This window comes from Phymastichus coffea, unplaced genomic scaffold (assembly GCF_024137745.1).
Source record: "Phymastichus coffea isolate CEN01 unplaced genomic scaffold, Cenicafe_Pcof_1.1 PCOF00085, whole genome shotgun sequence".
Classification (NCBI taxonomy): domain Eukaryota; kingdom Metazoa; phylum Arthropoda; class Insecta; order Hymenoptera; family Eulophidae; genus Phymastichus; species Phymastichus coffea.
Window position 1 is genome coordinate 462,843 of NW_026706896.1, and position 21,243 is coordinate 484,085.

Genomic DNA, 21,243 nt, shown 5'->3' on the forward strand with positions numbered 1-21,243 from the left:
GCGAACAAAGGGATCGTTAAAGCGAGATAACTGGCGTCGCGAGAGCAAACGGGCGCATAAGTTTTGCAGCGAGCGTCAGGTGCGTCGGGTCGTCGACGCTCGTCGCCTGTGCGCGCAAAGCCTTTATGACCTGACTATTGCCGTTTGAATATATCTTTGTGAAAGTTACACTTTAATGTGCATTCTCTCCTTGTGCTTTATCCTTCGTTCCTTCTCGTCTGAGCGACAAAAAGGATGTCGCTTTTACGTTGCTTTCGCTTTGCGCTGCTGCTGCGAATTTTTTTTATCATTCTCTCTCTCTCTCTCTCTCTCTCTCGTTGACTCGTGTTCTTAAGTCTAGGGAAAAAAATGACTCGTAAGTGTTTTCTTATTTTGTGTAACGCGCAATGCGTAAGGCGAGCAATTCGCACGCTTCGCCTTTCAAATTACGAAATTAGGTGTATCGTACGAGGGCACTTGTACAGTTTGTGTCATTCTCGATTGCAAAGCTTTTCACGTTTGATCATCAACAAACATTCGCCGGGTGATAAAAGAAAAATTAAAAATCCATTGAATTGGTCGATTAAAATAATACACGTCTTTCTTTCGACTGCTGGTTTAAACGGGAAGCAATCAATGCTAATACGACGCGAAGTGTTGAAAGCGATGCGAAAAGAGCAGAAGTGTTATTAATCCACATATATCGCACGGAGCGATGATCGATTGCTGGACGGAGAGATTAGCACGCGTTGCCACGGCCGATTATCTTAAACGTTTCGATACATTCAATTACGTTCTTCGCTACTTTTTCTCGGAAGGTATCTTCGATACGACGACAAGTGAGACTTGACGAATCGGCAGCGATAATTTTCAATCGGATATTCAGCATCGGTAGCAGCCCAAAGTTGTGGCATATAAAGCACATAGTCATATATCAAATGCTATAAATTACAATTTGAGGATGAGATTGCTTCCCCATAAGTGGGTGGATTTCAAATTATTTTCCTCTCACGCGGAGCTCATTTATTCAAGTGCTTTCTCTCTCTCTCTCTCTTTCTTTACAAACTAAAATCTGCTTGATTAGACAATTACAATATCGATTCTTCCAGTTCCCTGACAAAAAAGAAATAACAATCTCGTAAAAAAACACACAAAACAACGCGCGTTGACATCGTCGAGTGCATCGTTTTAAAAGTCGCGCTCGCGCGTGTGTCGGCAATATAATCGAAGTGAAATCGGAAGTCATCTTCTTGGCAGGCAGCGAGAGAGAGAGAGAGAGAGAGAAAAAATGATCGTCGGGAGGACGCAACGGCGCGTCTATACCCCGAGGGGACATGGCAACTTTCTTCTCTCTCTCGATAGCTTGCGTGTGTATTTTTTTTCTCGTTATTTGCATGCCAATGTGTAGGTGTGCGCGCTCGAAATAAAAAAAAAAAAAAAAAAAAACTCGCGCGAAAAAAGCTAACGACATCGTTCCTAGGCGATGGAAATTCGCGTAACCGCGCAAAGTCTCACGTGCGCGCGTTCACGGAGCTCCACCCATGCAGCAGAAAATCGGCAAGCGCGGATATTCCCACAGGCGCCAAAGAAAGTGAATCTCTCTCGTGTAATCGACTCCGTTGATTTTCACGCGCGTATGGCCAACTTCTCGATTCATTTCGCGCGGCACGTACACGCGCGATTCGTAATTTAGTGGCGGCCCGGCCTTGGTCGGCTAAAATCTAGTTTCTCAGTGAAAATCAATCTGAGAAAATGATTCGGCTCGATCTCGATGCTTCGCTATCGCCGACCCCGTTCGTACGCGAATGCCCCTTTTTCCTCGTGGTCGAGGGGATAATCGAAGCCGCGTCGGTGCTCGGAAACACACAAAGGGCGTTCTAATAATTGTTTTGAAGGCTTCACGGCGCACGACGAATCGGAGCGAGTCAGTAGCGCGACACAGTCGTCCGCGTGTGAAAGTTCATCTCGCCAGCGATCGCGGCGCTTCGTTGGTACGCGCGAGTTTCGACGATATACATTTTCATTTCCGTGTTTCCAAGCGCCGCTACTAACCGTAACATCAGCCGACGACGACGCTCGTATTAGCTCGTCGCGATCCTGCTTAACAGCGAAAAAACAGCGACGATTAGCATCGCGATTTCCGCGTTCGGGACTCGGTCTTTTTCTTGCTTTCTCGACAATCGAGCGAACAGCATGCGAGTCGGCGATCGATATCGACAAGAAGTGTTCCAACCGCAAAGAAAACGCACGAGTAATTAGCCATGCGGCTTCTCTCTCTCTCTGTGTCTCTCTCTCTCGCGCGCGCGCTCGCGCGCGTGCAAATCACGATAAGTCGTGAAGCGCGCGCGCGTCACGTTCGTCGTCGTGGGATTTTCACTTTCGAGATTTTGCAAAACAAGAAGCCGCTCGACACATCATCGACGAAGGCTTCTTTTTCTTTTTTTTTTTTTGTCTTTCTTCCAGCGCACGTCATCGACATAAATACAGATCACCATCTCGAGATGCAGCGACACGCGAGGCTCATTAGCAAACAATAAGGAGCCGGCGTGGCTGGATCGATTATAAATGCGCGCGCGCGCATCTGAGCATTTTGCGACCGTCGGAAACTAGGACGAACGAGAAAATACGCGGCGGAGGGGCAAACTGAGAAAACAAAAATTTTTTTACTCGCGAGCACCGCGATCATCGTCGATTACCCTATTCAATTACCCATACGCTGCGCGCATCGATCGCCCAATCAAATCTCTCTCTCTCTCTCTCCAACACACACACACACACACACATACTACTCGGTCGAGTCGAAAGTCTTCAGAGAGAAGCGATCTTTCTTGACACGCGAGCACCTCGGCGTTCTCGGCGAAGAAAAATGCAATGTTTAATTGTAAAATGACTTTACACGCTCATGCGACGTCAGCAAGTCCGAAGAATGCTCGGGAAACCGGTAAACAGAAGAGAAAAAAGCGAAGGGCGGCGGGGAGGGGGGCAACGCGCTTTTCCAATGTACGCGCGCGGTAAATGGCCGTCGATTCCTCGCGCGTCTTTCGAGGAGCGCGCAGTCAGCTGTTTTCTTTAGCCGCGAGCGATATTTTCTCATTGTTCAGCGCGGCTCTCGCCGAGAAGAAAACTGGCGCGTCGAGGACAGCCGCGGGCCCGCGCGCACTTGTCGCGCTCGACGAGGTGATCCGAATCGCCGTGCCGGAGGACGCGCGCACTTGCAGCGAGGCCGTTGACACGAGAGGTCGCTCATGCGCGCGCGATCCACCTACAAGTTCAAGCCGCGCGCACATCTCTCGCGCGGTGAAAGTTTATATAAAAGGCCAGCTCGCGCCGTCGCTCTGCCGATGAAACCTGCCTGAGTACGCGCGCGCACGCCCACGGCTTTTCTCGCACTGCCGTTGATCCTCGCGTTCCTTCCCGGCAACCCCTTTATTTCTCGCCCAGTTGCGCTCCTACGCCCAAGCCAAAAAGAAAAATCATCGTTCGTTCCGTAGTGAGATAGCGCGCGCGAGGTAGAGAGAGAGAGAGAGAGAGAAAGAGAGAGAGAGAAGAAGCATCGCGCAGTCGAGCTCGCGAGCGCAATTACGCTGATGAATAGTTGGGCACGAAGGCGAAAGGGGAGAGAATGAGAGACGTCGCACGTGCGAGCTTTTCCGAGTCGGAGTATAAGGAGCGCTGGCGCCAGTGAAAGTCTCGCGCGGATGAATGTCGATCGATCCAGCTCGGCCGATTGACAAAAAAACGCCCGGTAGCGCCGCGGCAACGATCGTGCCGCGCTGAAATAATACACACGCGGGAGACAACTTTTCGGCTGCCTTTGTTTTCCACCAGACATGGGCGTTACAACGTGCACGCGCTCGAAACTCGAGAGTATGCTTCTTGGCGGCCGACCGTTGTTCTCTAGCATGTCTTTCGTAATCCGATCGTTCATTCAAATGAAGTCGTGGCGGGAATAACGAACGCTTAATCGGCAATCCCAATTGCCTCGTAAGCGTAAAAAAAAAAAAAAAGAAATATGCTGTCTCGTGCGATCGCTACAATCGTTACATCAAGGGCATTCTTTTTTTATAGCCCTTCCTCATTTGAGTACACGCGAGAGAGACATTTTGAGAGCAATGCCACGGGTGAAAGTATATATGACTGAATCTGTCGCTCGTTTTATTTAGAATTACAAGAGGAGCAGGTGCGCGTTAGATTTTGGAACTGGCATTCCTACGCGTGAAAGCGCAATCTCCGTGGATCGGCGTTTATTAATGAGATCGACGCATCGACATATCTCCTCGCTTCGTCGCAGCGCCAAACAAAGCGGAAGATCGCGCAACGCGCGCGGACTCTCCTTGTTGCCGTGATTTATTTTCTGCTCGCGCGATTCGATGAATAATGGAATTCGGCGGTAAACGTTCGATTTCTAATCCAATTTAATGCGCGGCGCGCCGCGCGACAAGTCAGCATATTCGTTTGGCAGCTTTAAAGCGATGCTCCTTGAATAATCGATATTTAATCGATTTTCGCACGTGTGCTAATACGATTAACTCTCCTTTTTTTTCTAGACAAATGAATTTCTCTCAAGGCATATATCAATTAACCGCGGACCGATCTTATCCGTCAACTACGATTAATTAATCGCTTTTATCCATGCGAAGGACACCAATAGCATCTTTTTCTCCTACGTGCATTTTATTAGACTTGCAAATCAACTCGCACGTTCTTAATTGACTTATTTCCAGCTCAATGAGGAAAATATACTTAAATGCTTGTTAACGGCCGTTCGTTATTTCGACATCTTTCTTTTCCTTCGGACGGCAATTTAGACAAAATTTAGAATACAAGTTGAAACGTATCGAAATTCTATAATCGTAGGTTTCTAATAACACGTTTAAGGCATCTCTGATCTTTTTTTTCCATTCTCATGTAGCCTCAGCGAGGAAAAGGAGAGCCATCTCTCTTCTCGATTCCTCTGGGTACAATTAGAAACTACATCGATTATCGTTTCACATGCAGCTAACGGATTTCCACGTGGAAAAAAAAATTACTTTTCCAAAACAAAAAAAAAACAAGGACGCCTTACGATTGGTCAAGCGCCGCGCCGAAACAAAAGCATGGAAGTGGAATCGATTACGAGAGGCAAAGAAGCGAGTTGCTCTCCTCGAGGGCCTATAAGGAGAAAATAACTTTTAATCATCCGCGGCGAATCTTCCTCGCACAATGGCGTCGCTGCTGTGCGCTTTCTCACGTGCGCGCCGATTATGTTTATACGGGCGAGTTTTCCGCCAACGACGAGAGAAGGCATTAGAAACGAAAAGCCTCCGCCGCGGCGCGGGAATATAGCGATTACTCGAATTCTCCTTCGAGATGGGTAGGAGAAAAAGAAGGTGAAAATTGTGCGGCGACGCGATCACCTGCGCCGCACGGCAATCGGCGTGCGTTAGGAAGTTTGGTCGTTTCTGTCCGCCGCGAGGTCTTCGCTAACGCGATGGCTAAATTGAGTGTCATAATATGCCTCGTTAAAGCAATCCTTTGGGGCTTTTCGTGGCTCTTCGGTTACCGTATTCATGTCGCTTCGATTATTTTTACTCTCAAAAAGGGATCCTGATATAGCCAACTCAATTGATTTTTTACTTTGGCGTAAAATCTTGACAATATCGGCAATCACCGTAAACAGATACCACCTTCTAACTCTATCTCTCTTGGGAAAAATCATATAGAAGTTTCTTCCTCGACGCAAGACTACATAACAAACGATAATTATTCTCTTTCGTTTTTTCTTTCATTTTCACGATCGTTAAAAGTCAGACTTTACGACGCTAGCAGAGTTGTTTTCGAAGTGTCTAAATGGAAAAACACGTTGCTCCTGCGTGTGTTACGCTTTCACGCATGGCTTGAAGTTCATTGATTGACGCGTCGATTTCGCGCATTAGAAAACAGATGCGCGGCTTTCACACCTTCGCACGCGCGCGCAGCTTATTAAAGATACATCTACGATCGCGACGACATCAACGCGCCTCTTAATCCACTTTTCGTTTCTCCCATTCCCCTGGGCACGCGAGAGCATAGTTGCGCGAGGATCGCAAGGGATTGACACGCGGAAAGGCCGATAATTTAACGTCGTTGTTCTCGCGCGCGCTTCGTATGCCTCTCGGTGTAAATATTCAATTTTTTCCCCATCGCTGTCAAGCAAAAAGAAAGACTTTATTCCCATGTCAATCCGTAAGAGACGGACTTTCGTTCGTTGTCGTCAAAGACAAAGGTCCAATGAAAGGCATTCCGGAGGAGCGAGAATGCGTGAAGATTGATTTTACGTAAAGACGTTGACGAGTGTCACGCACAAAAGAGCTGCTCGACGCGCCGAAAAGTGAAACGCTTCGCGCGCACGCGCATCACACCTGCGACGTCGCGACTCCTTTCGCTCGTCGTAAATCTCGTGAGCGACGATTCTTATCTCTCTCGCATTCTCTCGTGCTTTTCTTTTTTCTGCCTGCCGTTGTTGGGGTTCAATTTGTCACTTGTTATTCTCGTCTTTATTAAAGAGATCGTCGGCAAGCAGAAGAATTACGCGGTCCACAGGACTCGCTAGATCCGACGAAGCCGCAGCCACGATCACGTTCGCTGCGCGCTAAGATTCAATCGTGCGCGGCTGGAAAATATGACGCAGGGAGTGGTCGTCGGGCTTTTCGATCGCTCCCGTTAGGTCAAAATAGGCTTTCACGGATATGCATATGCGAAATTCGGCACACTTTCGTATTAAAGGTTCGTTGATTTCAAACGCGAGATGTCATTGTGTATTCGTCCAGGGAAGTAGGCCGTTGGCGATTCTCAGATTAAAAATTCTCAATAGAGTCATAGTAATCCGCTGGCTTTGAACTTTTTCATCTGTACATGATTTCACGGAGAGTTTTAAAGCTTATGAAAATCCTCCTCGTGAAGGCGTCAATTACATCGAAATTGATCCTAATCAATGCTGAACGCCTGTACATAGAAATAGATTGGCCGATCAACGCACGTTCCAACTTGAAAAAAAAAAGCAGACAATCTCGTTTGATGCATTATTTGTCATTGCGCTTTCTAGAGGCTTTTCAATTAACCAGCCTCGCATTTATTCATCTTCGTTTCATTCATCGTCGCGCGCATGTGCAAATTTCAGGACTCGACTCGCAAAAATTTCGCTCGTAAATTAAAGTGGAGATAGAATTATACGCAAAACATGCGTTTTAGAAAGTATGAGGCCCCGCGGCTGCGCCGGGTGTGTCCCGGATAACGACGATTCGCCGGCCCGAATTTCCTGTAATTGATTTGTCCGCGGCGTTACTCGCGCGCGCTGATCGCTGCGAGCGGGAGGATCGTAAATTTTGCGGAGAGAGTGAAAATAAAACGGCTTAACGAATCGATTATCGTTCGCGCGAGGCTGGTTTCGTTGCAACGAAGAACATTTCGGCTGTCCAATTATGTGCACTCGGGAGACTCCCTGCGATTGATGGCGTTTCGCTCGAAAATATTAACTCGCCGCGTCTCGAAAAATTGCGCTCAATTTGAACGCTATGCCAATTTTTAATAAGCGTTCTCCGCCTTCGATTTCGTTGAGCGATCGCGATTAAAGCTGGACTCTCGACGCGCAAAACAAGAGCGCAAACCAAACTCGAAAGTCGTCGGCTGACATCACGCTTTCGTCTCTCTCTCTCTATCTCTCTCTCTCTCTTTCTCTTGCTTCCGCGCTGTAACGGAAAATTTCCGAGGAATCAAACGTCTCAATCCCGAAAATGCGCATACACGCAATCAGTTGACGGCGAAAGACAGGATTATTAGCACGGTACTCTCGAACGAAACGCGGCGATAATTACCATCGTAAATTGCGAGATAAAAGGATGCGTTTCTTTTTTCGGACGCCCTGCTGAAGCTTTCTAAACTTTCTGGGAGTTCGACGCCGTCGACTCCTCGGTAAAATCTCACGCGGCGTTGACACCCACCTGCCGCGAAAAGTCGCCTCGTCGTTCCGATTGTACTCGCGCGCGCGACTGAGAGCTCGTCGAGAGCACTTTTTCGAGCGTTCGGCGGCGCGAGCGCGTCCGACAAATAAAAGATCAAACTGCCCGAGAGCGCACGAATGAGTGATTCAATTCTCGAATTCTCGCGTCATCGTTTTCTTTTTCCTACTCCAGCTCGGCGCGTTACTCAACGACGTGCGCGACCGTGTATCCGATGGCATTTTCTCTTTTGCCCTTTGGCGTCTCTGTCATTCGATTCTTGGCATATAAGTCGCATTACAATTTTCACTCTCTATACAAAAGCGATCGGCTCTCCTCGTCGCGCTAACGATAAATCTGAATCGTCGCAAAACAGCTTGACGAGTTGACGATCGATCGCGCGAAACGTATCCGCGCAGCGCGTCGACGAACCCCGCGTGGAAAACCAGCCTGACGATCGAAAAATATAACGTCGACGTCAACGCGTGCAATGATCGAAGCGTGCCGTTCCTCGAATTGGCGTTGCTCGGCTGGCGCGTTTTCCCACAAAAGTGACGATTGTCGCTTCGGCGCGAGACAAACGACGCGCGCCGCGCCTTCGAATCCGCCGTCGTTGGCTTCCCTCGCGGTCTTTTCGAGGATCGTCAATCGTCGAAAGTATTCATCTCCGCGAACGCCTGCGAGGCCGCGACGACGGGGCGCGGCGCGGCAGATGCTTTCTCCGCTCCGTCGCCGTGAAAACACCGACGCCTTTCCTCGCCAACTTCTAATCAGGCGCGCTCGCTCGAGGTTATTATTTATATCTGATTGCGATTCTCGTCCGTCTGATTTACAGCCTATTAATTGCCCGAGCCCATCGAAAACCCGAACGTGGGATACGTTGCGTCCGGCGCGGCTGGTTTTGTTCCCCGACGCGGAGAAAGCGCGCGCGAAAAATGGCCGGAGCTGTGTTTTGGGAAAGTTTAATATATCGGGAATCGGTGATCGAGCAGAGAGTGCTCATCACAATACATACCACGCGTGCGTCCTGCGCTCGCGGGCTTTAATAGACCTACCGTAAATAAAGTTTATGACTGGCAGGCTCGCAAGTCATGTAACGAGCGTACTTGCGATGCCGTGTGTATACACCATGTCGAGATTGTCGAGGTGTCGTGTTGTCGGAAACATCGATTCACGTCGCGCAGCTCTCGAGAGATGGGTCGAGGGGTGGATGGAGGGGGGGGGGGGAGGAGTTGCTCGTTGTAAATTACACTCGCTACGAAAATCCTACACCTGTCGTTCGGATGATATCCCTGAGTCATCGTTAAACGTGTGCGCAGCGACGTCCGTCCGACTGCCAAATGGTACTGCAATCGAGGTGAATTGAAGTACGAAAAACGACGGAGGCGTTTCGCGACGCGAACTGACATCAAGGACGAAAAGTAGACGTGGTGCGGTATCGGCTTGACATCATTGAGCAAACAACAATATTCATGCCTGTAGCGCTTTCTTCGACGCTCAGCGCGAATTGTCGCGAAGCTTGTCGTGAAATGGTAAAGCGCGGAGAGCAAGTTGAGTATCGTAAAGATCACCATGCACACGGCTAATGAAGTTTCCATCCGCTTCGTGTGCATATACATGCTAATTATCTTTCGCACTGCACTATCGCTCTTCGATCCGCGACACCGTCGCGCATTGTTCAACTTTCCCTCTCCTCGCGCGCCAACGACTAATTTGCTCCGGATACATATGCGGCGCTTTTGCCTGTATAGCTTTGTAATTAAAAATGTTCTTCGCTTGCGTCGACGAGATGTCGAGTGGATAGAATAACCATAACTATAATTTTCCCGCTTCGAGCGATATGTTTTATTTAAGAATAAGCGTGTGAATACTCGATCCCGGTATGCGTATCAGCCGATTAATCTTCCATCTTAATTAGTACGTACAACTTTTTTCACAAAAAAAAAACATTAAGAATGAATTCACATGGTATTAATAATAACCAAAATGAAAAAGAAAAAGCAAGGTAAAATCAGTTTCACACGCCGTAATGGCAGCATCAAGAAGACAAAAAAACACAGAGCTTTAATGGACTGTAATCGGTGTGTAACGTACGCACTATACGGAAGCTGCAATTACGACACTTGATTACGTTTGTAATAAATACTCGCGCGCGCGCAACCTCGCACACGCAGACACGGAATAACTGGATTCGCGATGCTTCTCGGCCATGCCTGGGGAAAGTTTGTTGGTCAAAAATTTTCCGAAAGTTCCGTGGCTGATCAGTCCTCGCAAAGACGACGACGTCCGCAGTGTGCGTCATTTGCGTTATATCGACGCGCTCCGCGTCCAACTCCAATGTCATGTTCGCGCGGCGCGTCGTTGCGCGAGAAGAGAGAACGCGCGCGGAAACGCGAGAGTAATAAACTATAGACGAGTTTCCCGGCATGATAAACGTCTCTTATATGCTTATTGATTTCCCGTCGGTGAAAATTCGAGCTTGCGAGTATGATTTTCGCGAGAGCAAAAACAATGCCGGGACTCCTCGAAGAAAGTTCTCTCACGCATATCTCTGTTCTCCCGCGTTGCGTAACTCGCACGTTTTTTTTCTTTTTTGCACGCCAAAAACGCCAACGAAAACATTATTCTCTCTGTTTTTCTTTTTCGGGCTAATTAGACACTCCGAGTGGGCTTATCGGGTATATTTAATTAGTGAGAGTTAATGCGTGCATTGTTGAAGATGTGTTTGCTGAAAGAACGATTCTATTGCTACGACGGATACTAAAACACGTACATTCTTCTTTTGTTTTTAGGCGATTGGGATTTTTTTCATTGACCCCCGAAACATAAATGTTTTTTTTATGAAGCTCTTAATATAATTTTCCAAGATTATCTTCGAACGTTTCCTTGAATTAGATTTATATATGAGAATTTACAGCGTTATCGTGAGATTTTGTAGGCGTGTTTTGATGATCTTTTTATAGCGGGAATGATTCTGTCATAACGAGCACATAAATTACTATATGCTAATTCAGACACTTTGGAAGTTTCTTTATGTATATTACTTTGCATAACTATTCCGTATCATCTTACAACAACAACAACAACAAAAAGAACAAAAATCTCGTTAAAAACACTGAAAACAATGTTTGGTATTGCAGTTAACAATAGGAGTGTTGCTAGCGACAGCCGTGGCTCTAACTATAGCCACGAGCCCATTGGATTTAGTAGACGATCTAATCGCATCTCCCTCGTCACCCGAAGCAGCATCATTACCACCGCCGCCAGTGAAGCTCGACAAAAACTTACGACGCGCGCTGCTCAAGGCTCTTGTCGATTTGGAAGCCGAATCTGCGGAGCAGCAACAGGAAAATTCGACGAATCGACTGAGCGACGAGGACAATGCGACGGACATCGACGAGAGCAAATACGATTTCCTCGAGATTTCAAAGCAGAAGAGCACGAGCTTCTCGTTCGATGGTTTCCCCGGCGAGGAAGACACGCCGAGCGAGGATAAGCTGCAGAACACCACGTTCGTCGAGAACGACAAGTACGTGACTGGCGACGAGGCGGCCAGCAATAACAGACCGAGCAACGCACAGCAGCCGTCCAAGGATTACATCAAGGGCGTTCAGGTATGCGTTGCCCAGCGCTCGATCGATAAAAAATCGCGAGGGCAGCGATTCGCGAAAAGGAAAAGAAACGAAGAAAAATGTACATACGTACAATTGTAATGGCGCATATCTGGCGGTGGGCGCTGCTTTAATAACCATGGTTACTGATTCCACGTAAACGGGACTTTCGCCCCGTGCGCGAGTCGGTCTTAATTAATATAAGGCACGCGGCTACGTACGCGAAAACAATGACTGATAATTTCAGCGCTGCGTCCGATCTGTTCCCGTTCGAGCGCGCACTTTTCTAGCAGCGCCGGATAACAGCAAAGAAAAGGAGAAACAAAGAAATTGCGATAGCACGTGCGAGACGCTGGCGAGCGGCACTTTCACGAGTATCGGATGAAAACGCGGCGCGCGCCTGGATTTTCTCCCGTTCGGAGAGACGCCGCGCCCCGCGGCGCGGTCATCGCTGCCTGTGTGTATATACACGCACAGGCGCGAACTCTCGCTTCGTTCTGATTGATTGGCGCTCGCTCGAGTATTCATTCGCGCGGCTGTCGCGCTCGCTGTGCTTTTCGACAATTTGTAATTCGTGACTAGCTGTCGCCTCTCCTTCTTCTTCTTCTTCGTCTTTGACTCTGCTTTACGACTTTGAAAATATACGGGCGTCGTTAAAAAGTCGTAGTTTCTTATATACACGCCAAGGCGCAGTAATTGATTACTATAATGATCAAGCGATTTCCTCATCAAAGTATATAGGACGGCGCGATGCTCTTTAATACGTAAATGAAAGTCTGCTCGCTTGTAGATTTACGGGTTATACCGGGGACGGTAGCTCCGCTTTTAAAAATCGTTCGATGGACAATTAATAAGTAATTGTTGGCTGCGGCTCGCCAACGCGGATGTTCTTCAAAGACCGTTGTTGTTCCTTTTCCGAGGCGCACGCACGCCACTGTAGCCCTCGCTCTCAATTCATATAAGAACAAGCGATTCCCTTTGCGTTGACAGGTGCATCACGCAGTGTCATCGGACAAGTCGTCAGCGATTTACGAGGCGAAGCAGCCAGGCGAACTGTTGGAAACCGTGGAGAGCCGCAACGTCGCATCCTCGACCTCGTCGTCGTCGGCCGAAGCGCCTCCGACCGCGTCGTCATCGTTGTCATCGTTGTCGACGACGAGCAATAGCAATGACGGCCCACTGGTCCAGCAAAGCGTCACGTTGGCACCGCTCGTCGAAACGTCCCGGGAAACGCTGACCGCGAGCGCCAGTGGGAACATCGCGTCGGCAGCGGCAAACTCACTGGTGGCTCCACGGCCGACCGCGGCGACCAACGCGAACAACGAAACCACGCCGAACTTCGGCTCGAAGATCGTGCAACTCAGCGGCAAGAGCAACAGCAACGCCAACAAAGAGGAAGCCGAGGAGGTGAAGATCTTTCAAGCTCCGTTGGTCGCGGCGTTCACCGTCCAGCAGGACGAGAGAGGAGTGCCCAAAAACATCGTGCCGTTGTACAAGAGTGCCAACGACCCTCAGCCGTTGAGCCTCCAAGAGCAACTGGAATTCAAGCAGCGGCTGCTGGAGAAGCAGCTGGCACAGCTGCAAGCTCAGCAAGCTCAGCAGACGCAGTTCCTGCTGCGCCAGCGCCAGGCTTACGAGGAGCAAGTGAGACAGAAGCAGCAGCAGGAGTACTACCTGCAGGAACAGCAAAGGCTGAAGCTGCTTCAAGAGCACCAACAGCAGAGACTAAGATTGCAGCAGAGGCCGGCTTTTCAACTAGCGGCTGGCATTATTCAGCAACAGCTGCCGTTGCCGCAGCAGCAGACGCTTTTCAACGCCAATGGCGTGCCACAGCAACAGCAGCAGCAGCAGCAGCAGCAGCAGCAGCAGCAGCAGCAGCAGCAGCAACAGTCGATCTTCCAACCGAACAACCTAGCTCAGCAATTACAGCCAACTAGCTTCAAAACCAACAGCGCGTTCAACGCTCCGCACTTGGCCAGCTTCAATCAGCAGCAAACGGCTTTCAAAACGAGCAACGTCCAGCTTCAACCGAGCCTGAGCTTGGAAGTGCCGAGCAACGTGCCGGCAATACCGTTCAAACCCGCGGCCCAGCAACAGTTGAGAGCGCCGCTTCAGCAACATTTCCAACCGTTCCCCGTGGACTTCCAACAGCCACCCGCCCCGGCATCGCCAGTCACCAGGTTCAATCGACAGGAGGCTTTCAACGCCGTCGCTAACTTTGGATTCAACCACTTCCAGAACGACGACAAGTCGGTCAGGCAGAGCCAGCTCGTTCAGCAACAGCGGGCCCTGCAAAACGGCAATTTCGCCTTTGATTTAGGATTCAGACAGCAGCAGAGGCCGTTCGCACCATCCGTTACGCCGGCAAGGCAAATTCAGGAATTGCTCTACCAGTCGGGTATCGCCGGCGATTTGCAGGGCTCGGGAACGAGGAATCAAGAGGACATCAATATCGTGTCCAAGGTTTTGGCGCTCAACGTTGGCGCTTTCCCCGAGCAGCGGACCAATGGATTTCAACAGTTCAGCGGGTTAAAGAAGTGAATGTCACGCTGCAAAGACTTTGTGTTCCGATTCTACAGCCGCGCGTGGATGGTCGTCAACAAGTGTGCGATAGTCTCCCTTTTTAACGCCCGTTTGCAAAAGTCTGATGGTCGACCACTGCTTGTAAATTATTACGCTCTGACTAACTTATAGATTGGATCTGTGCGCCGTGAGACTTTTGCAAATCACAGTGCCGCGACAATAATGATGACCTCGTGTACATATCGGCTGGCTAGAGTCCGTAAAAGAGAAGTTTCAGCTGTCCGGTAACGTCTCTTCGATTATAATTTATTCCATGAACCAACGGATAACCTTCCTGGATACGATATTGTCCTTTTTCTCTTCATTTACGCGCTCTTTTTATATATCGTTGTCATTTTGATAATAATCACTTAATCTCCACAACTTTGCTGGCGATCGTTCTTTTATCTTTTTTCTCATGGGTTTTACTTCACGACTCGAAGTCATCAAATTTTCAGCTCATCCTCTCTCGCACCCGCAGTACAACTGTACGACTCGTATTTAAGGCATTCAAGGAAAATTTCGCGCGCGCGCCAATTGACAGTGCAATCAACAGAAAATAGTTTGAAAACCAGAATTTGTGTACCCTGAAAAAGCAAATCTTTTTCTACACGTATATTTATGTACTTATTTCTGTGTACCTGTAAAGAGATACAATTTATTCATTGCTATATATTATGTATATTTTTGTTTAAATAAATAAATTTAACACAAAAAGAGGACAGACAAGCGACTGCTGATTTACTATTTGATTTCGTGAAATAGCAGTAGTGCATGATCGAACGGTCGGCATGCTGATTGCGAATCACAATGCTGTTATTAACTTTCTACGGCGACAAATCAAAATTTATTGTCAAAAAGTCCGTAGGGACCAATCATTAAAACGAAGAAACACACGTCTGACAATACAAATAAATCCCGTATGAACGTACAATTGATCGCAACAAGCATTGTATGCGGTTTTGGATTGTAATGCCACCTCTACACACAATTACGAGCGAGCACGAAGCTATGGTTTTTCACAAGGATCGTCTCGTCACAATTGACTCGGTCTCCGCCGAGAGATTGAAAATGGAAAGTCAAGGACCCTTTGTCGTCGTTTGCGAGCAAGGAGTACTCCCCCGAAAAAGTCGTGCAACCGACAACTTTCGCCACATCTGCTGCATCATCACAATGCCAAATTGAGCATTCCGACGCACGAGGCATTTCTCCTATGCCTTTTTTCCGCGCCGACTCGATTGCTTTTTTTAATCTCCGAGTTATTGGTTGTGGATCCCATTTCACGGACGATGAAAAAATTGATTCCGAGAGGCGTTTCGAAAAAAAGTTTGATTTACGAGCTGCCGTGTTTTATCGGTCACGAACGGATTATTTAACGCACGCGAACCTGTAGCTTGATTTGTTTTTTTTTCTTGCACAACGTATAACACTTCCACAGAACATAATTAACCACTCTATTTTCTTCTTTTTTTTCTTTTCGTAGTTTTAATTTCGAAACATTAGATTTCACTACTTTGTCGTGTAAAATTAATGACCAATCAAACTGTTAAACGTAATAATCACATCTTCGCTTAAAAGTTCTAAAAAAAGAGTTTTGGCGTAACACTCAAACTATAGAATGCTTAAGGTATTCACGAATTCCGATAAAAGTCAACCAACAAGAATGGTCAATAACTCAAAAATGATTTTCTACTCAAGTATTCGAAGCGAAAATAGCTCGCGGCTAAAATTATTTATCCAAATGCGATGTGATGTCGCGTGTGGAATTTAAAGTACGAAGAAAGGAAATATATCGCCGTGCATTAAATTATCCTCAAGTAATTCAACGTTGTGAATTAAATATGATAATTTATCTGAGAAAAGTAAGTGCTTTTACACGTTGGGCATATAGCTGAAAAAGAAGAGTCGCGCTCACTTGCTCTTTCTCCTTATAATCTGTTCTCACGGCTGTGCGCGATGATCGATGACACGAACTCGCGCGCGCTACTGTTGGTTTCTTCTTCTTCTTCACTTTCCTTTTCCAGTGCACAAGTCGCGACTCCCACTTCTCTGTTGAAAATCTCACAGTCGAAAAATATTATGAAATTTTACCATTGTCGTTCTTTCGCCTGTAGCTCTGCGAGAAAATAAATTGGATGCAACAACCACGAGTGAAATCTTCTCCGGCTTGTTGCCACTTTCCTATTTCGACTGGAAAAACTGTGACTTTTGACATACGTGCTCGGGTTCTTTACTTGCTTTGTGGGCAAAGTGCAATGCGATGTCCTTCTTTTGTTTTGGTGCATAAGTGTAACAAGAAAGAAATGTGATGTTATTGTAAAGTTTAAAAATAATAATTTCATTGTTTATTTTTATGTTGTTGCACTAACAAAAAAAGTGTTTCGTGCGTATAATGATTAAAAGATTCGAAGTTTTCAAACCAATATAGTTTTATTTAACATCTAATTTTATTTTGTCAATTTTCGTTCGATTTTCTTAATTTTTTTTTATTTTAATGAACTCGTGACAAATAATTATTTTGCTTACAAATAGTGTATATATTTTTCTTTTTTTTTATACAATTACTCTTTTCGCACATTATGTCCAGTATAAGTCAAACAATTTTAAATTCATTGAGAATAACAATGATATTATTTTCTTTCGTAACGAAAGTCTACACTTTTTGCTTGCAATTCGATTTTCACGTCATTAGTTCTATGATTGTAAGCCAATTAGTGTGATCATACTAAGACTACATTATTAGTGGAATGAAAACTTATGATGAAACAGCTATTGATTGGATCATGTAAAACTTTGTTTCACTATTTGTTTTATCAAGATCTATTTACATAATGTATAATATGTAGTTGTAATAATTCATGACACTTTCAAATAATTATCGATGCAATTTTAATTATTACCGTGACAAAAAAATCAGCAATGATTTCTTTCAATTTCTGACTTATCGTTATATTATTAAAACTAGTAATTTTTTTTATCGAAGTTGTAATGATTATTTAATAATTGATGCAAGTGATAAAATTAGTAACCATTTTAGGTGGTGTATAATGGATTAAGTATTATGCTATTGTGTAATAAAATATTCGATGCTATTTAATGTTTAAAAAAGAAAAAAACGATTTAATTATTTCTTCTCACTTCTTAACGCACTTGGTTTTTTGTTTTTGTACAAACAATAAAAATTGTGATTTTCACATATTAGAAAAATTAGCCTAACTTTCTTTTTCATTTTTGTTTCAGCAAATTCCCTATTGAAAAACATGTAGTAGTTCAGTCACAAATTCTAAAATAGTACATAAATATAACTTTTTACCATTCACTTTCGATCTTTCATTGAAATAGGTTAGATAATTTAGATCTTTTCAAATATTGAAAAAATCTTATTAGTCACATCAATGGTGCTTGAATTTTCATCACATAGAATATTTATTCGTCAGCGCTTATTAAAAGCCTTGCTGATACTGCTTGGAATCTAATCGTGTTTGAATGACTTCAAGTTGTCGCTTAGCTTCACATTGTGGGAAATTCTGTAGGTCGTAGTACTGAGGTGCAATTTGTAAAAGCCATTCAGCTAAAATTCCAAAAATAAACCAGAAATTAAAAATTAGTTAATAAGTTAATATTATAGTATTATTAAAAAAAATTATATATATATATATATACATATACTGACGTTTAATATCCGTCACTGTTCTAATATAATTCTTTGTTGTCAGCACGAATTCGTTATAAATTACCCAGTCAGGTTTGTGATCGAGACAACTACTGGGATGAAGTTGAACAATCTGATTATCCTTGATTGTTAGATAATGGCCTGTTCTTTCTAAATGCGCTACCTGTGAGAATATAAATAATTTTTGAAGTAGCTACTTAAGTAAAACGAAAGATATTTTTAGTGGAAATGAAAAGAATTCATTACCTGCATAAAGAAACCGTTAACAAGAGCTTTTCTAATATTAATATAATAATCTTTAGATGTAAAGTCCGTCGAGGTTCGCTTCAAGTTGAACCGATCCATAATTCTACTCAACTGTTGCCTAACATTATCCCCACTTTTCAAGGATCTATAATTGACGAAATTGTCGTAGCACCACTGAGGATCTTCTTGATCTAGGAAGAAAAAGGTATCGTTAGTTTTTTTTATTTATTTACATGTTGTAAAAACACATCAAGTTAGTCAATACTCACTCTGCTTAAAAGCATGGTAGACATTCAATAATGTCAAATGATCTCCGTCAATGTGAGCAAAACGCATTTTTGCTTCATCAGCAGCTTTCTTCATTTCATTTGGTCTCACGAAACACTGTGGGACTAATAGCATATCAATCATAAGTAAAACAATTCGTGTGACTTCATCAAGCCCTTTATCGAAATTTATTAAGTAAAATTATTTAAAAATAAAAATGTATTACGAAATCTTATTTCTAAAAGCCAATGTCCTTAAAAATCTATTCATTGTCCATAAAAGATAAAAATAAACAAACATTCCTTAAAGCTCATCATTCATTCAAATCACCATCGTTCAGTCAAATCATACCTGACAACATAGCTGTGATACTGAGAATTTCATTGCTGCAATTGTGATTGCATGAAGCAATGAGCATCTTAGCAAGCTGAGGATCTAGTGGGAATTCGGCCATCACAGCACCTAAATCCGTCAGGTTACCGTCGTCGTCCAACGCTGCCAAATAATTCAAAAGTTCCAAAGCTCGCATGAGAGTTTCCGGTGCTGGTGGATCCATGAAGTCAAAGTGCACCTATAATCGACAATCAATATTTAAAAATTATTCAATAAAACCATCGACCGTAATTAATTCAAATATTTACCAAATCATCAATACCCAGTTTCTTCAGCTGCAGAACGACACTACCAAGATTTGATCTGAGAATTTCTGGATAGGTATTTTCCTGCATTTCGTTCTTGTAAGCCTTTTCAGTATACAATCGGAAACATTTTCCAGGTCTTGTTCGACCGGCACGACCTGCTCTCTATTAGTACTGAGCTATTAGTATCATCAGTAACATTGATATTCACAGCAAAAATAGACACATACCTGTTGAGCAGAGGCTTTACTGATAGGTGATACCAAGAGCGACTCTACTCTGATTCTTGGATTATAAACTTTCTGCTTGGCAAAGCCTGGATCAATTACGAATACAACACCATCGATGGTAAGCGACGTTTCAGCAATGTTCGTCGACACGACGACTTTGCGACCGATACCGCCGTTTGGTTTCGTCGGTGGAGCAGGTTCGAAGATTCGTTGCTGTAAGTTAGGTGGTAAAGTTGAATAAAGCGGAATACATTTGAGCTCGCCGACTTCAGGACCAAGACTGTCCATTTCACGTTTTATCCGCTTGCAAGCTTCTTCGATTTCTTCTTGACCAGTCAAAAATAGCAGTAGGTCGCCAGGTATTTCTTCACACATGTGAATCTGAACAACAGTTCTAATAGCTGCCTCTAAGTAGTCCTTTTCTGGCTCTGGTGTGTAGAAAATCTCAACAGGATGAGTTCGACCAGGTACATTCATCAGAGGTGCATTGTCAAAGTATTGTTGGAATTTGCCAGCATCTAGAGTAGCACTCATAATAACAAGTTTCAAGTCTGATCTTTGTTTGATGACCTCTTTCAATACACCCATAAGTAGATCAGTAGCAAGAGTACGTTCATGAGCCTCGTCAAGCAATATAACTTGGTAAGCTTCTAACATTGGATCTGACATGCCTTCTCGGAGCAACATACCATCAGTCATGTACTTGAGAATAGTTTTAGATGAGCTACAATCTTCAAAACGAATACTGTAACCTACTTCTTGACCTGTAATATATAATTTACAAATTCAATGAGAGATTCAATACAGTAACATTGATATTCGTAAGAGAAATAAAGACACATACCTAATGCTACGTCCATTTCCTCTGAAACTCTTTGAGCTACAGACATAGCAGCAACCCTTCTCGGCTAGAAAAATTATCAATAATTAACTCAAATGCACTATTCTGTCAACACTCAATCTCTATTCTTTAATCTTACAAATTATGTGTAAATTTTACCTGGGTACACGCTACTGCTTTTTGACCTACGCTCTTTGAATACTCTACACACCATTGGGGAATTTGTGTAGTCTTTCCAGATCCAGTTTCACCAACAAGAACTATACACTGATGTTGAGCCAGTAACCGCATAAAGTCGGTTCGATATTCAAAGACTGGTAGAGTAATTCTCTTCTTATAAAATTCATGATAACGAGGTGTGAATGGTAAACCTGTATAGGGATTTAATTGCACTTGTCTTTGTGCATTTGCAATACTCGCTGCTATAGCTGGTATACTACCAGACGAACTGCTATCACTGTAAACAATTAATGGTGGATATTACAATGAATTTTGGTAAACAATAAATTACATGAAAATGCATGAACAGTTACTCAAAAAGTTGATAATACATTTTGAAGTAAAATATTAGTGATGATGAGTAACAAAATTATAAAACGAAAAATGATAATCAAAGTGAAGCAAATAACAGTTGCTCATTATGAAACAGTTGTTAAAAAATCTAACAAAATAAATTAAAAGTTGAACGATATACTAGAAAATGTCTTGCAACAAATTAAAACAAATTAACGAAATAACAAAGAAATAGCAGCATTGACAATGTAGTATCCGCTAGGCGATCTTTTTCATAATAAATAACACTGACAACATGCATTGAATATTTTGTAGCAATTTTTATCAAAGCATTCCGTTGCCATAATACTCGCGACTAAAATTCAATAAACACACGTGCGTGTATATAAGTAACTCACCATTTACGCTTGACGTACGGATCAACGACTTCGATCCTCCTTTTAGACATATCTGCTGTTGCCTGTCAATCAATTGAACACAATGGCAACGACTGATCAACGATCAATTGAATCAGCAATGAGGTTTCAGATAATTACAACAAGAAGAAATGGAGTTCTCCTGGAGAAGTTTATTGATGCTGCTTTTGCCGCTGCGGCGAACACGAGGCGTCACAAAATGGCAAGCCAACACCACCGCGAGGAGAATATCGCGGCCATGTTTGCTCTGCTATCTTGCGCAAAGGTAAAGTCGCGCTCTACAGGCTGAGAAAAGTACTGATGAGAAAAATT

The 21,243-nt window shown here is 44.5% G+C and overlaps 2 protein-coding genes across 4 annotated transcripts; one reads left to right on the plus strand and one right to left on the minus strand.

Moving 5' to 3' along the window:
• The first annotated feature begins 9,226 nt into the window (after positions 1-9,226).
• On the plus strand, positions 9,227-14,798 carry LOC131668978 (putative uncharacterized protein DDB_G0271606). 2 transcript variants are annotated; one of them, XM_058943503.1, is made up of 3 exons: positions 9,227-9,277; positions 11,075-11,548; positions 12,536-14,798. In XM_058943503.1, exons 1-3 carry the CDS (start codon positions 9,275-9,277, stop codon positions 14,084-14,086), a joined length of 2,028 nt encoding a protein of 675 aa, XP_058799486.1. In that variant the 5' UTR covers positions 9,227-9,274; the 3' UTR covers positions 14,087-14,798. The 2 variants fall into 2 exon arrangements, with proteins under 2 accessions (XP_058799486.1, XP_058799485.1); XM_058943502.1 differs by lacking the exon at positions 9,227-9,277 and adding an exon at positions 9,357-9,484.
• Positions 14,799-16,557: 1,759 nt separating this feature from the next.
• On the minus strand, positions 16,558-21,209 carry LOC131669014 (putative pre-mRNA-splicing factor ATP-dependent RNA helicase PRP1). Of its 2 annotated transcripts, XM_058943565.1 has the most exons (11): positions 21,052-21,209; positions 20,914-20,975; positions 20,162-20,459; positions 20,006-20,069; positions 19,162-19,925; positions 18,935-19,096; positions 18,645-18,864; positions 18,296-18,418; positions 18,027-18,217; positions 17,781-17,943; positions 16,558-17,678 (listed from the first exon to the last, which is right to left on the minus strand). In XM_058943565.1, exons 2-11 carry the CDS (start codon positions 20,961-20,963, stop codon positions 17,551-17,553), a joined length of 2,163 nt encoding a protein of 720 aa, XP_058799548.1. In that variant the 5' UTR covers positions 20,964-20,975; positions 21,052-21,209; the 3' UTR covers positions 16,558-17,550. The 2 variants fall into 2 exon arrangements, with proteins under 2 accessions (XP_058799548.1, XP_058799547.1); XM_058943564.1 differs by having other exon boundaries at positions 20,914-21,189.
• Positions 21,210-21,243: the final 34 nt, after the last annotated feature.